The 16,942-nt window shown below is 38.1% G+C and overlaps 2 protein-coding genes across 3 annotated transcripts; one reads left to right on the top strand and one right to left on the bottom strand.

Moving 5' to 3' along the window:
* Nucleotides 1–57: 57 nt before the first annotated feature.
* LOC145489893 (cytochrome b-c1 complex subunit 2, mitochondrial-like) lies at nucleotides 58–13,289 on the bottom strand. Of its 2 annotated transcripts, XM_081468973.1 has the most exons (20): nucleotides 13,110–13,289; nucleotides 12,835–12,936; nucleotides 12,343–12,492; nucleotides 12,006–12,070; nucleotides 11,771–11,827; nucleotides 11,236–11,296; nucleotides 10,348–10,411; nucleotides 10,164–10,197; nucleotides 9,580–9,643; nucleotides 8,451–8,508; nucleotides 7,404–7,502; nucleotides 6,779–6,842; nucleotides 6,280–6,319; nucleotides 5,499–5,554; nucleotides 4,280–4,322; nucleotides 4,006–4,086; nucleotides 2,852–2,928; nucleotides 1,868–1,940; nucleotides 1,361–1,441; nucleotides 58–711 (listed from the first exon to the last, which is right to left on the bottom strand). In XM_081468973.1, exons 1-20 carry the CDS (start codon nucleotides 13,173–13,175, stop codon nucleotides 625–627), a joined length of 1,422 nt encoding a protein of 473 aa, XP_081325099.1. In that variant the 5' UTR covers nucleotides 13,176–13,289; the 3' UTR covers nucleotides 58–624. The 2 variants fall into 2 exon arrangements, with proteins under 2 accessions (XP_081325099.1, XP_081325098.1); XM_081468972.1 differs by lacking the exon at nucleotides 58–711 and having other exon boundaries at nucleotides 757–1,441.
* An 87-nt stretch (nucleotides 13,290–13,376) lies between these two features.
* On the top strand, nucleotides 13,377–16,919 carry LOC145489891 (E3 ubiquitin-protein ligase ZNF598-like). Its single transcript, XM_081468968.1, has 3 exons — nucleotides 13,377–13,652; nucleotides 14,181–14,968; nucleotides 15,635–16,919. Exons 1-3 carry the CDS (start codon nucleotides 13,476–13,478, stop codon nucleotides 16,653–16,655), a joined length of 1,986 nt encoding a protein of 661 aa, XP_081325094.1. The 5' UTR covers nucleotides 13,377–13,475; the 3' UTR covers nucleotides 16,656–16,919.
* Nucleotides 16,920–16,942: the final 23 nt, after the last annotated feature.

Raw genomic sequence — 16,942 nt, 5'->3', positions numbered from 1 at the left:
GTATGCATAGATCATTAAAAAAAAAAAAACATCAAAGAAAGCGGGCTACAGTTATACATCAAGGTTTGCATTTTTTTCCCCTCTTCTTTCCAAGACATTATTGGATAAATATTTTATAAACAAATTGCCGCACACTGCCGTTGATATCATCGTGTGGGTAGTTTCACATAAAAAAATCCTTAGCATTAGTCTGTTTCCCTGTGTGAGCTAGTTGTGTGTCCCGTTCATTTCCTTTTCTTCGATCACCAACTGTGAACAGGAACCCTCCAACTAAGCCACTGAGCTGCTATAGTTATTCTGGGTGGCCTCATACAGTATTAACGGTTTTGGACGCCATTCATTAAAATTGAGTGTATTGTTTAAGTGGCAACAATTGTTCGTAAGAGCCTCGTGAACGTCAAGCTTAAGCCGAGAGCAAATTAGTCACGTGATCATAGCTTAAAAGCGCCAAGAGCAAGGTGACGCGTTTATTGACGAACATTCATTTCTTTACAACGAGCCACTGGCGCCATGAACAATCAGTCTTCGTTAAAAATAATATTTGTCTATACCAATGACCCAGCATCAATCAATAAACACAGCAAGCACATTGCGGAACAATCACTGAACGGTGTGAAAACAAGGTTAGAAGAGTTCGTCCAAACCCGGCATTGTAGACACATCGCCTGCGGCTGACAGTGAAGGTTTGCCAGAAAACACACGTTTGGCGACCTGCAATGACGACATCGACGATTAACAATAAGCCGATCTTTGAAACCTCTGGTCACTGTGGGTGGGGTGGGTGGGGTGAGATGGTCAATGGACTGGTCAGAAATGGATCAAAGCTCGCGCATAAAGGACGGCGCACACTTAGGGACATGGATTGCGGTGATATATTGCGGGGACAACCACCTCCCTGTGTACGTACAGGGCACATGCACCAGGGACAGCACGCAAGCTGGTGCATACGAAGCGAATATTGGTTCATTTCTGTGTTGCAGCGGAGACAGTGTGCCAGAGCAGTGCACACGATGCGACATTGAAAACTGAGGTCATTTTGTCCCTCCTAAAAACGCAAAAAATAAAGTTTCCAAAGCAGAAAAACATCAGAGAGAGAGAGAGAGAGAGAGAGAGAGAGAGAGAGAGAAATAAAAACAAAACCAAGCAGGGATACTTAAAATTGGTAAGACTGAGACTGATTACCAAAGACGACCTTGAAAACTCAGTTTAGACTAAATAAATTTGTAAAGTTTACTCGTAAATTACCTCCTTTAAACTTTCTAAATTAACAGTTTCGAAGTTGCTGTTTAAAATGGACGTTCTCCCCATGTAACAACTTCTTACACGCGGAATATCTCATTTCAAATGAAGTATTTCTTACCGTCAAGACATCGGTCTTGGTAATAGAATCAACAGCCGTGGCGGCTTCTAGAGGTGATGTGTAACTTCCCTTGGTTGATATCTAATGAGAAAAATCAAAGAGCGACGTGAACAATATCTTTTCGTTTAGGCAGCAGGGATGGTACCCTGGGTACCGGAGGTTTTTCTCTCACGCGCGGTGGCGCAGTGGTTAGAGCACTCGCGTCGGGCCCAAGACTCTTGGGCCCGGCGTCATAAGTGAGTTGAGTTTGCTATTGGTTCTCATCCTTGCTCCGAGGGTTTTTCTCCGGGTTCTCCGGGTTCTCCGGTTTTCTCCGTCCACAAAAGCTAACATTTTTAAATTTCAATTCGATCTGGAAAGAGTGGACGAAGAGTCTCTCCGTGGAATGTGCCACTGCAACTTCCTATCATTTTTTTTAAAGATTTTTCTTCAAACGGTACTTTTGTAATGCTAGGTTTTTAGGCCACTTTACGACACAACTGCATTCCAAGAGGTAAAAAAACTCACCTGAAAGCCAATGTCTTCAAACATCGTATCCTGACTTTCACTGTTCATAAGAAGATGCGCTTTCATCTGATTTCTAAGGTAAAATTAACAACAGCGTAAGTATCTCATTCCAGGGGCCTGTTTCTCGAAAGTCCCGGAAAAGTTTCGGGCCCCCAAAGCCATTTTTAGTTAATTAATCTGTATCTAAAAACAGAGAAATGTAAACGCCTGAAACTTCGTTTATGAAGAGAGCCTCTGTTCATATTAAGAATATGGGAATAAAACAGCTCTGTAATCTAAAACAAAATCTAAACAAAATCATTCCATCAGGCTTATATTCTTTGCAAGAACTTTTGGTGACCAGACCGAAAACACACTCCTCTTGCTAAACTTACGAGATGTTCTCACAGTAAATAATGTTTATAGACTACTAAGTGCGTACCAATTCTGGTAAACAAACAATTGCTTATACGGCGACTATTCTCTGGGACAATATCCCTACTCATCTTAAAGACCTCAATACCTTCAACTTCTCGAAACATCTGAAACTTTATTTACTGTCTGAACAACATTCTGAAAACAAGTAATATTTCTATATGCTCCTTTTTTCCAATTTTATGTACATATCTCATTCTCTTAATAGCTTTTCTTCTCTTAAATCTCCATAGAAACATAATAACTGGAGGCTGACTAGAAAACCCTTGGTTACTTCAGTCTCCAGACTCAAACAGTACACTGTTTTCTTTGTCTTTAAATTTCACTGATATGAAAACAAAAAAGTAAATAAAGTTATTGTTGTTGTTACTGTAATCATAAGGTTTGAGATTTTGCTACAGCTTTTCGGTGCGAAAACCTTTCGGGACCTTCGATAAACGGGCCCCAGGGCAGAAAGCCTACCATCACAGCAAAACCAATCCCAAAAACATTTTAAAAGGACACTCTTTCACAGTGCACGTGGAGAGTTTCAATAGCTCTCTGCTGATATTTGTTTCCACGCAGACTCACTTTGCTCGTGTGATGTCCTGATCAGAGATGTCTCCCTTTGAAGCTTTGGAAAACTGGCCAACTACAGACTTCATTACCTGCAGGAGATAATTATTTATAAATTATGCTGTCGTAAAGCTTACGGAACACACCGTACTAAAAATCTCCAAGTCTGGTATTAATCTGAAATCAATATGTTCTATCCGTTGTATAATTATAACAATGCATAAATACTATGCAAGCTAATGAAAGCTACTGGAAGGAAGCCACAACAATCTGCAACCTTTTCGTAACCTTTTTGTAACAAATGCACACAAGTCATTCCAGCTGACTTAAGTCTTATCAAGAAAAGACAACAGTTTAGAGGCAGGGCACAGTAGGCCACTATGCCCTCCACAGGCGTAGGGCTTGGGGGCGGGGCGAGGAGGAGGAGGAGGAGGACGTTGCAGACCCCGAGTTTCGGAAATTGTGACAGTACTTGCGAGTAAACATTCCAAAAGGTCTCGAGGCTTGTAGGCTGACGCATCGGTTAAATGTGTATCGTGGAAATCCACGATATGGATATTACCTGTATTTCCATTCCAAATTTCCCATCAACAAAACGACAAAAGAATCTAAGCGAACGAAGACCAAGACGTTTTTGTGGTGGCCTTGACAAGAACCGTTTTTACGTTTTTATTGAAGTTTTCGTAGGAGCAATAAATAACTTTTTCTCTTATAAGTTTTCCGATATTATTGGGCTGTCGATCGAGGTCATACAGTATGCGAGGTTCAAAGTAACCATTTTGTAATTACAACAGTTTTATTAGACGTGAGAATTGTGAACGTTTACTTTTACTGCAATTTAAGTGCGTTTGTATCCCGATTTCAACACTCACTTATTTGGGCACTGTGTATTTTTTTTCATTCAAGAAGGTCAAGCAACCTGTATGTCCACGGTGCTTTTCAACAATCACCATTTGGTCTCCAGTTTATCTTTAGACTTCAGGTCGTAGTTTTTTAAAGGGTGGATAACATTATTCACCGCATAAATGGCTGTCCAGTGGATGTGTTGATAAGAAAAACCCACACTATCCACTGGGTAGTAATTCGTTGGATGGACCGCAAAATGTATCCTTGAACAACTGGGGCCAAATGCATTTAAGATTCACATATCAGTAAGAGAGTTCAAATACCTTGGCTACATTTGAAGGTTCTGCAACAACATAAAATCCAAAAAGACCACCATCTGAATAGCTTGCATTAAAAGCTGATGCCTAAAATTCAAAATAAAAACACTGTTACCGAGCAAACGTGTTGTCTCCAAAGCAGTAGTTTGTCACACAACTTTTCTTAAGAGGAAAGATTGTGTGACAAGCCTTAGAACTTCCGTCTGCATAGCGGGCTAATAAATTTGGTCTTTCCATTTACTCTTGCTAATAAAAATGTTACAACTGACACTGAACTTACTGAGAAGGCTCCATCAGCAGATTCAGCGGCAGCCTTAAATAGCCTGGAAATTAAAATGAACAATTTCACTGTCAGCAACAAAGTCAAACCACTGAAGTTTTATGTTGTAACGTCAGTGAAGTGAGATATTTTGAGTTGTAAACATCATAATCTTTACTTGGAGGTATAATTTATATTAGTATGTAGCCTAGAAGTGTTTCACAGCAGCAAAGTTTGCAAAATATAATAAAGAATAGATCTTTAAAAAAAAAAATCAGTAATGTGTAGTTCCAGAAAACATCCATACCTCCCCCACGGAAAGGATTTTTTCTAAGACCCCCCCTCTCCCTTCTGGAAATTCCTATAAAGCTTCACACATTTCTTTAAATTTTTTGGTCTCACAGAACCTCCCACCCCCCAGGAAATTCCAATCCCTTCTGTGGGGGGAGTATGGATATTTTCTGGACCTGCACAATATAGAATTAGGAACATCTGTAAATTAAAGATTAGCACTAATAATTTTGATACAAAAACTACTGGCTGGCTAGGGAGAACATAGATATCAGTACTTCACACAGTTTTTACTTTTTGTGTGGGGGGGGGGGGGGGACATCTCTATAAAGTCTCTCTTCTTTAAATCCTTGATTTCAAAATGTCAAAGTTTTCAATTTTCACCCAAAAAATTGATGTAAGTATCTTACAACAACAACAATCTTTATTTGTATCCTCTCTTGCCTTCTAATTACAGAAAATATAGATAATAAAATTAGGGTATTTGAAAAATAGTTAAGAAACAAGTAACACCAGAGCTCCATAGCTTTCATCAGAATGGACACACTTGACAAATTCATGCACAAATTATATAAACAATGTAACAAAGTAGAGCCATCTTAACATGAGCAATTTCCTTTAACAGTGACCATGAATGACACTTTACATACAGCTGTTTCAAGGAAGGTTGTCCTACAAAAGTGTAAAAGCACATGTGACAATGCCAAAAAGTACTATGGGTAATGGTGGCCAGAGATTGCTTGATTGAAGCTAAAGGCATTTTATCATTACAGAAGGAAACACCACAAACATGTGTATTTACAAATGTATGCTTCTCCTTCCTGAAACACAGTTAACTTCAATCAAGGAACATCAGACTGTTACTACCCATAATATCAATCCGCATTGTCCCGCTCACTTTTACGCTTGTGTGGGACAACCTTTGTTGAAACAGCTATATACCAGGTACCTGTTTGATGCCATGTTGCTTCCCCACTTGATGTAAGGTGTTGCACCAAGAAGTTTCTGTAAATTGGTAACAATAAATTTAATCCATAAACATCAGCTTTCCAATCTTAAAAGGCAGTTCCTCTTTCTGCTAACTTCTTTAAAATTAAAATAGGAGTGTTTTAATAAGTTTCCTCACTCACTCAGAGTGATATTATTGCTCTGGCACATAGCGCAAGAAAGACTTCTAAAGACTTGCTACTCTGTGATCTAACTGAACACAGACATTGCATCAATTATGTGAACCAGTTACAGTGTATGAAGCTCAGTCAATGGAAAACTACAAGTATGTTATGTAAGAATACCACAACTAAAACCAAGATTAATAAACAAACCACTGTTACTAATTTTGGTGCACTTTGACTATCTGTTGATTAGGGCTCAAGAGAGGTTTAGTTACAATGTTTTGCTGTTAAAACTCTCCTGTTGTCAGGGGGATTAGGTTCCAATTAAGAAACATGCTATGTTAGGTAACTATGGAGTATGGGCAAAGTGGTGACAGTTAATTAATTTTGAGCTGATAACTGATTCAGTTTCTTGATGCAAATAATGAGAGGCATTTTTCCTGGAGACAAGCAATGTTTTCATATTGTATGACAGAGTTTCAGTGACAACCTTTTTGCATACATCCTTTATATCACAAATGACTGATAACCATGTGTAAAAGCGATGAGCAAGGAAGTATGTTTTTACGTCTTACAAAGATTTGATATCATAGTACAAACAAGCAAATTAATCCTCACCTGATAAACAGAGAATGTAAGAAGATCTTTGCTTCCTAAGCTGAAAAAGTCAATAGGTCTGAGGTAAGCTTGTTTGTTGTTTTCTTCCTATCGTTTTTCTCCTTTTTTGTCAATAATAAAATCGTAAGCTTTGTCAAAAACTACCGCAGAACCCCAGAGGACATCTACGCCCAAACACCAGTCAATGGGCTTACATGTAGTATTTTCACAATCCACACTATTGCACCAGCCCACATTTAGGACAAATCATGTTTGGGAATGCAGCAGGCTGTATGGCTGGGATTAGAGAAGTGCTGAATGCCTCATCATTCTAGGAGGTCTACTAATAGGCTTACCCAGAAAATTGATAGCAAACTTTAAGCATCCAAGTGTGTTTTCTGTGGTTTTAATGTCATATTTATTGAAAAATTTCAAAATTTGCCAAAACAAAAGAGAAACAATAATTTTCTCCACAGTGAGTGGCTAAAAGCCAGGGAAACTGACATAAACAGTTACTTACCTAGCTCCCTCTGTTGCCAGAACTGCATGAACAAGAGGGCCAGCCCTAAAATTCATCACCTCTCCTGCATTCAAAAAAGATTTTACAAAAAAAGTCAGTATGGTTTTGAATCATCGCTTTCTCATTAGCAGCCAATAAGCGAAAAATCTGCCAACTTTAGATAAACAAGGAAATAAAAGGAGCTAGATAAGATACATGCATGTACAACTGAAAAATCATGATCATCAAAATTGTCAACATTGTCTCTGTAAAATGACTCCAATTAGCCTTGAATACTTTAAGGTAGAAAACTTTAACCTACCGAAAGACCTTTTTGTGTCTTCTTGGATAGAAACTTTCACTCTAACAGTGACTTAAAGCTCTATCCAGGGATACAAAAGTGGATACTGACAACCACACTTTAATTTGTTGGTACACCCAAAAACTGTTCTTGGGGAAACCTTTCAGACATGCTGGGGGAAAACTATGTGGATATACAATGTAAATCAAACTCATTAGTGGATTCTAACTCAGTTGGTAGATCACCACCACAGGATTGGATCTTGTAGAAGGCACAGTTAAAATGTATAGTATTTCTCTGGAATATCTCTACTCCATAAGTTCACAGAAATTGACTATGCATTACCTCCATGGTACTTTGAAGCTTCTTTAGCAGCAGCTTCACCCTTTGGCAGAAAGGAGAATGCTGCTTTGGCCAAGTCTACCAGCTGGCTGTGATCAACACCTGTCCAGAAAAACAGAACCTTTTAGTTCAGTTTTCACAAACAGCTTACACACAAGCACAGTTATCGCCATGTGGCATTCTTGGGTCACATTGTGATAGACATAGACATAGACATAGACATAGACAAAGACAGACATAGACACACATAGACATAGACTTCTCAAACTCATTAATAATTCATCAAGTTAAAACAAAGGAAATTGCAACCGTGAAGGAAGTTTGGATACCCGCTCTTAATTCGCATAGATTTTGATGATTTTACTTCTCCATTTACTCTTTAGTTTTTGTTTTGATTAAGAAGATATATCAAACTCTCGAGACTGTGTTTTATCCGCTATCCAAACACCTCGAATTTCGTCAAAAATACTCTGCTGCACGTCCTATTTTCAACTCTCTTCTTGGTGTTTGGATATCCCGATGAAACACTGTCTCTCTTGTTTGATATATTACATAGATATAGACATGGACACAGACATACAAATACAGAACTATATAGAGATAGGCATAGACAGTCATAAACATTACAAAAACAAACAACCTTCTTATTTGAATTTACTGGAAACAGACCATGGGTTAAACACAAGCATGTACATGTACATGTACAGGTAGCATTAGGGTCTCAGACAAAGACATAGAAATAGCCACAGATATAAACATAAGTAGGAGTTCAAGAAAGAATACATTGTAGAAAAAAACATGATCCTTGAGTAAAACGCACTTGTGCTTACACGGCCTCTGTTGATCCCATTTTCAGAGTAAAATAGCAAAAACAGCATCAAAGGAAAGAACTGCTAACACATTCAAAAGTTGGAAACAGTAACAAGCAAAGTAGCTATTTTAATTGTGCTGCAACTGACATTCTGCTCAAAGCCCACTGAGTAGTCAAGTTTTAGCAATTTACAGCACAATACACACTTGATAGAACTTGATCAGTATTTTAAAACTCACCTACTCCGACAAGAGCCATACGCTGCCCCACGTAAGAGTTTTGGGTATAATCTTTCATCTAAACAACAACAATACGAGCAAGAGTTAATTCACAAAACACTTTGTAACTTACCTCTCTATCTAACAGATTTTTTTTAATTCTACATGTATGCGCCAATAGACAGTGAAGCAATAGGCAATGGTCAGGCATTATCAGGCAACTGATCAAAGATTTTCAGCCAACAGATCATAAGTGTTAGTTCCTTTCTTCTCTTCTAATAAATATACTTTCAACAACAGATGGTTGCTTTGGTCCTTTTGTTGTTTACAATGTTGTGTCACCAATAACTGGCACAACAGAACAGAAAGACTGCACAGCTGTACAACTCACCAAAAATATGTGGTAAGAGTCATGGACACACAAAGACTTTCCCATTTCCTATTCTGATTTTGCACTGAAACACTATATACTCTACAGCCAAGTGTGAATCAACAATTAGGCTTTTCTCTTTTCAGCTCCAACAACTTCCCTAATATCAGCTAGCATTTTTGACACCTTTTAATTGATCTTGAGTGAAACCTTTGTTCAGATAGAAAACTACATTGGTTGTGACTGTATGGAAATCTTCTCCTGTGTTGTCATCAGGGGTTTCATTAAGGGTTGGGTACTGGGCAATTTGACCGGCTGTGAGGATGATTTTACCCACCTGGTTTGACCATCTAGTGGCTAGTTTTTCTTAAAAAGAAGTTCAGTTCAAATAGTTTTGCTTGCATGTGAAAACCAGTTGCCCTCCTGCTGAAAATGTTAATGAAAGCCCTGTTTGTTATTACATGTACATGTAGGTTTTGAGTAAGCTGTCGCCTTGATCTTCACACTCATACCATAATGCATTTTAGATGAATTACATGCATATCAACAAAGGGCAAGTTCACCTGTAACATCAAGGGCCTATTGGTCATACTCAGTCATAGCAGGTGCATCTGTTGGATTACAGCCCTTAATGACAGCTATGCTCTCAAATGTTATTGACTGAACCACGTACACGTACCAAATAAGCCCCTTGGCACTTCTTTGATATTTTATAGTGCAAGTCGATACATTGCTATGGTAACTAGCTTATCATATACAGTAGTCAACACAAGCTCTTACCACATCAGTAGTAAAACTGCCAGTTCTGTGGGGTAAACAGTAAAGGGAATTTCCAAGGGTTCTCCTAAAATTGAAACAAAGTAAAACAGTAATAAGAATTAATGCAAGGATTCCACTTGGTTCAGAGCCTCACAAACACTAGACAGTTGACAGGCCCTTTGTTTTCTCAAAACATCATTCAAGGAAGGTGTGTTTGAGGCTGAACATTATAAGGACAAAGAGGGGCATTAAAATGGTGAAATCTGAGTCTTGCCAAAATGCTGACTCCCTTGTTTGAAAATCCAAGATGAAGAGTTAAATGATTTTACAATCAGAGCGAATGAAAAAAAAAAAAACAAAAGAAGCAAAATGAGACTTGATGACTCATCATAAAGGCTTCCACGATTTTGAGACGAGATGAAAATTTCCAAAGCCTAAGACTGCCAGATACCATTCACCCCCCCCCCCCCCCCTTAAAGGAAACACCCATGGATGGGCTGCATGGTCAGCAATTTCCAACTGAAATATTAAAGTTCTCCACTAAGATTACAGATGAGCGTGCACATACATAATCTCAACACAATCATAACAACAAACAAACAAACCTAAAGGCAACTCTGTGCAGTTCTTCAACAACATCTACACAAAATGAAATGAAAAACAACAATATTTTCATAAACTGCAAGCAGGAAAGGAGGAAAAAGGACAAGATTTCTCAAACACAACAAATGTGCAGGATTATTATACAATCCATTTACTGTAACTGACAACAGATAATGATGCACATACTTATTTGTGGTTGGGAGTCTTTCACTGCAAGATCTAACTTCACACGATTCATTGCACCCTCAAGCTGAAAGATACATGTAATTATAATGAATACAATAATTTTCTACATTCAGCTTATGGTACAATGAAAAGGAAAACATAATATATAAAAAAATTGCTTAATTATATAAAAAAGGCAACCCAACCTGATTTCCTAAACATCTGTGATATGTTATAATTAATATTATGCATGTACAGTAGTATTAATCAAAGTGAATTTGTGATACACACAGTACAACTGTAAAACATTTCAAATATTGAAATGATAGTTTTGAATTCCAGTATCATTGAACAGGCAATAGTTCAAGGAGGTAAATTTTTTACATGGAAAGGCAGGTAAAGGAGGAAGAAACAGGGATCAAATGTGCAACCATTTTGGTCACTATAGTGGGTTAGAAAATTTTGAAACTAAATTAATTTTTTCAAATAGGCTGCCAATTTGACAAAAAATATATTGAATACAAGCATGACAACAACTGCATAGAAGAGTACCTTGAACCAATTTCATTAATAATTATAATTATGTTTTTTAACCCGTGACATACCCATAATTAATGTGTTTCACATTGAAAGCACTTTAATTTTAGCGACCAAAATTTACCTTATGCAATCATTTTAAACGAGGTGCCTTGTGAAAAAATTGAACTGAAGTACTGAAAAAGGCCAACAACTTTTTCAGACCCTAGTTACTACACAGACCAGCATGCATATGAACACAGATTGAGTGAATCTTCAGTTCCCTTGTACCCCATTCCACCTGGAAAGGCAGTGGTTACAATAACCATTAGGTCACAGAACCTCCCCTACACGAGGCTAAGTTTGGTTACAATATTTTTGCAACAATCTCACCTCCCAGCTCAGGAAGGCTGGTTTGTTTACAACATTAGCAAGGTTGTCAATCACCAGTGCTCTGAAAAAAAGATAAAGACAACAAAAAGGATAAGAATAGAGCAAAATAATCAACTAGGGTAATATTGATATATTGATCCACTACGAAATTCTCAATAGTAATACCTCAAAAGGAATAATATTAGAATTATGGCTTACATAATTAATTGACTTTGGATTATGTTAATTATTACTGAAAAAAATGTGAAAATATTAACATTTCATGAAAATTAATGTACCCCTTCAAGAAAGTGTGTGCTTAACCTAACCATAACTTCAAGGAAACAACTTCATACACAAGCAAAATGTACCAAAAGGAGAGTGGGAAGAAATGGATGGCATTCAGAACTGGAACATAGAAAGAACCTCTTTCCCTCTTCTTCTTCAGTTAGTTTCAACTGATCCTCATTTCTCTTCACTCACCCTTTAAGTTCACTATCTGAAAGTGGGACTAATTGTAATCTAACAGTATACATTGTTACTATGCAAAACTCACAAGCCATTACGAAGACACTCTGATGAATAAATGAGATGCTCCCTGTTGCAAGCTGCCCTGTAAATATATGGATGAGAATAAGAAACATTCATAGTACTGTACCCTCGCTAAACTGAATTTGATTAAATATGAACATGTAAGACTTTTGTGAATGCCAGACATGCAAAATAACCAACTGTACCCAGATGACTACTTGATGTAAGATAGTCAACAAGAAACAATTAAACACACATACTCTAAACTTGCACCAGTATGTTCTAGCTCTCTTGAAATTCTGAATCCTGTATGGTCCAAGTTACCCTAAAGATACCAAGAAAGAAAGAAAGAGAGCAAGTATCAACAAACATATTCACCTGTTTAATTTTAGCAAACTTAAGAGTTATAGTGTATAAAAAACTACTTTAAGCTCAAAGCAGTATCAACATGCATAAAAGTGACTTGGCTCCTGCAGCTAGCCCATCTTCAACACCATCTCATTTACTCTCGAGAAATGCAGATCTACACATGTAGCAAAATTAATTGCACTCCTTTACAAATTTACTGTAGGTGAAGACAGTACACTTGACACATACCATAAACGCAGCATTTCGCAAGACATGGCTAATACCCAGTGTGTTTGGTGTTTCATGACGACTGGCAGCATCGATAAATAACCCCACTCTACTCTTAGGAGAATGAGTCTCTAGTGAGGCAACCTTGAGACCGTTTTCTAATGTAGTAACCTGTAAAAGTGTTTTACTTTAATAACAAGCAAAGGTTTTGTAACCAGTATACATGACTGAAATTTACATGTACATGCACAGAAAATGCTTGATTTAAAGGATTCATCAAACTGTCAACCTCTTTACAAATAAGAAAACAACTATAATGATAATGATGACTGAAATCCCATGAGAAGAGCCTTATAATGGACACTTTCCTAATTTTTGTTTTCTTGCTTCTTAATTCACAAAAGAACCTTTGCTCTCCCCAATACAAGACCCTTGCAAGAGGTTTCAATCGTACTAACTCTTACATCTCAAAGCTCATAATAAGCATTATATATCGTGCCTAGTTTCACAAACCTGAACACTTTGTGGAGATAGATCAACTCCCTCCGCAGTTTCAGCTTGTAAATCCACTAATGGCTCACTTAGAGGTGAAGCTGCATACGCATACAACCTCTTCTGCCATAATTAAACAGAAATTCGAACTTTGCAAATAAATCAAGACCATTTTTGGCATGGAACTAAAGCAATAATATCACAGAGGGGAATTGGAACCGAGAGAGTCAAAGTTATTCTCGGCCTAAATTCTAAAACAAAATAGGACAAGACAAGGAAAAAAGATATTTACTTACCACGGGTAAGGTTCTACAGGTTAAACTCCTCGAAACTGATGACACACTCCTCCATAAAGGCACCATTTTCACCGGTTTGTCCTCTGTGACTGCTACTGTTTTCAGAAGAGACCGGGCAGTAATAGACCATAATAGTTTTTTATCTTTATCCGCTGATCAGTAGTAACGATTCCTCAAAGCAACAAAATATTACGTATTTCCGGTGGCGGAGTTGTGATGCAATCATTGCCAATATCTATATTTGGACATCCGCATCATCACAGCCTTTGATCGAGCGGCCATATTTTAACCGGATCTTAATCGGTATCTTTACTGCGTGATTTACGCTTATTCTGTCGCTAGAACTGTGCTTTATTCTTGAGAAATATGAGTTCTAAACATGCTCGAAAAGATTCTGTGGTTACTTGTGTTGTTTGCTGCGAGGACGTCGAGTATTTCGCCATTGGAGCATGTGACCATCCAGTGTGCCACAAGTGTTGTATTCGAATGCGTGTGTTGGGAAAGGAAACCTATTGTCCTGTTTGCCGGAGTGATTTGCCAGAGGTGAGATGAGTTAAGGAGAACGTTTTTACCCATTGTAGTTCAGACGCCTTACGACATTTTTGAGTAGGAGTGGTTGGTTATCTTATGAAAATTAACTCGCTACTGGTTAGTGATTAAAACGAAAGTAAAATTTGCTTGTAGCGGCATTTTGATCTGTGACGTAGTTTCGTTCATCTGTTAGCCTTGTGATTATGTAGACAAAGCCTACTAAATACTTCTTAACCACTTTGCTTCTTGAATGATTGACGGCCACATAATTAGCAAAGTTAAGCTTCCAAAACAATTTCATTCATTGTTTCCAGAAGCGTGAACAGGCAGAGAAAACCTATTTTTAGAACTTTACAGCTTAGTGTGACGAAAACCAACAGCCAAATTGAAGTGGAAGGATACTCTCTTAAAACAAGGCTATTTTTGGAAAATTTACATATGTACACATGTATGTGACCATGCAAAAGATAAATTCCAAAGAGTAAATACTGTTACATTTTTTGATCAGTGTTTTTCAATGTTCTGTGTCCTTATATGCAGGTATTTATGGCCAAAGATAACACCACCTATGTTAAACTTGCTGCCAGAAAGAGTTCCTTTGTGGTTGATAAGAGGCAGCATATTTTTTACCAGCGGAAAGAGATCCAAATGAGGGTAAAAGAACTCCTGGAGTATCGTTGCCAGCTCTGCCCAGATCGCCCACCAGACAGATGCTTTGATCGTCTTCGTGACCACATGAAGAGAGAACATGAAAAGTTCTTTTGTGATCTTTGTGTTGCCCATTTACAGAAATTCAGCTGTGAGTTGAAAGTGTACACTCGTCCAGAACTGGCACGACACCGCAGAATTGGTGATGCAGATGACAAATCGCACAAGGGGCATCCTTTGTGTGAATTTTGTGACCACCGTTATCTAGACAATGATGAACTACACAAGCACTTGCGCAAGGATCATTTTTGGTGTCACTTCTGTGAGCGGGATGGCAGTCAAGATTACTATCCTAATTATGAATATCTCAGGGTCCACTTCCGTGATTTTCACTTCCTTTGTGAGGAAGATGACTGTGTCCATGAGCAGTTCACCTCTGTCTTTCGCACGAAGGTTGATCTTCAAGCCCATCGTGCAGCAAAGCACTCAGGAAACTTAACTAAAGCCCAGGCTCGCCAAGCTAGGCAACTAGATATTGACATCACATTTGCACCTCGTCCTAGGCCGCAGGCAAATCAAGGTTCAGTTGTTACAGGCAGGGATTTCGTGGAAGTGAGAGCCTCAGACCAACGGAAGGGAAAGAGAGAAAAAGGAGGGAATAGAAAGGATATAGCTAACAGGTTACTCACAATAATAATTATATATGTGATAATAATTCTCACAATTAACAATCATTGATCAAGTTTGAGCAAAGTATTTTGATTTGTCAGTGACAAATCATTACATTTTGCAATAACCAAGTTCAATAATTATTATTATTTTATCATTCGATCACCAAGTTTGTTTCATATTTAAATCACTCTCTGACAGCTCAGGGGAGGTGATCTGCCACTTTTCAGCTGAGAGCAAGGTTACAATTACACATGAACAGACCATTATTTTGTAGGCAGTAATTTGAATGTCTCATGGTTGGCTCTTGGCCAATGAAAAGGAAGAAAAAAATGCATCAAATGATAATAATTATTACTGTGAGAATGACAACAGAGCAGACTCTCCAATTTTGGCAAACAGATTAAAAACCTATCGAGTCTTTCTTTTGCTGGTTTACCTTTCCTGTTTAAATTGATTTATAGTTTTTTCACCAGTGGCTGTAGGCTGTTAATTGCTTGGCCACTACTAAATGTGTTTCAAGATTGCATGTGAAAAGTGCTACTTCCCTTGGCTCTCTCTTAGATGAAAAAGTTCTACTTGTACTGTAGCTTTTCAGCCAAACACTGTGATTACAAGTCACTTTGCAAGCTTTGTACAGTATTGTTTTCACTATCAAACGGTTGTCTTATTTGTAGGAAAGAAGCTCTAGATCTGCAAACTGCAATGGCTCGTTCATTAAGTGGATCATCACAAGACCCTTCTCAGCTGCCTTCACCATCGGCTAAACCACAAGACCCCAAAAAATACAAACCTGAGGAAAGCAAAACTACTGGAGAGCCAGTTGCTAAAAGCACAGAGGAACTTGGACAATTTCCTGCCTTACTTGGTTCTCTGGAGGTTAAAAGTGTGGGTGAGGTGGCCAAGGATAGCAAGAAACCCAGTAAGCCTAGTATATATGGTAAAGCTGCCAGTGCTGCACAGTTGCACTCTGCTGATGAATTTCCCACTTTGGCTGCCTCTGCACAAGTACCAGAGCAATCATCAGCTATACCTCCTGGGTTTGCTGCAGCAGCTTGTCAACCATCATTAGCTGGTTCACAGCAGACTTATCGTGCTAAGCCACCTCCAGGTTTTCAGACACCCTTGGTGGCAAAAGAAAAGGTTAAGGAAAATGTGGCACCCTTACAGGAGGTGCCAGCACCTAAACCCAAGGTGAAAATGAACAGTGTTCAAGAGAGAAATCAAGCGCTAGTTGATAAAATAAGAGGTTTACTAGGACATGATAAGTCTAAATTTGATGAGTTTAAGGCATTGTCTGGGACATTTCGACAAAATGCTTGTACTGCTACAGAATATTATTCCCACTGTTGTGAACTCTTTGGGTCAAATTTCTCACAACTTTTTTCAGAACTTGTTGATTTATTGCCTGACCCAGAAAGAAAAAAAGAACTGTTAATTGCTCATCAAGATGCCAAAATTACTGCAAAGCAACAAGGAGAGCACAAAAGTAAAGCTGGAAAATCTCATAAAAAGATGGCTACACCTGCGGTGTGGCAAAGTGGGGCCACAGCTTGGAACATGGAGGCAAAAACTAATGATATATCTGAGAGGGACTTTCCATCACTACCTGCAGCAACTAAAAGATCTTTTCAACCCAGGTATAAAGCACCAAAAAGTGCCACAGTACTAAAAGAAGCTTGGATCAGAGGAAAATAAGTTCTTTGTAAAGATGGGATAAACTTTTGATTGCCGTTTTGTCATGTTTTTACTCATATGTGCTACCATCTTGACCCTTTTCTGCTACAGTTGAGGTCTTTCTGGTATTGTAGTTTATTCTTCAGGAGTTTGGGTTTCCTCAAAGTTGAGAAGGCTAGATCAGCTTAAAATAAAACAAATAACTTTGCAATTAATAAGTTGTTACATTTTATTGTCTAGTTCTAATATTAATTTTTTTTGTTGAAATGTGATTGTATACATGTAGTTCACAGTTTGGTGTGTCTTAT

This window comes from Orbicella franksi, chromosome 6 (genome assembly GCF_964199315.1).
Source record: "Orbicella franksi chromosome 6, jaOrbFran1.1, whole genome shotgun sequence".
Lineage (NCBI taxonomy): Eukaryota > Metazoa > Cnidaria > Anthozoa > Scleractinia > Merulinidae > Orbicella > Orbicella franksi.
This window is presented reverse-complemented; position numbering and strand designations above follow the sequence as displayed.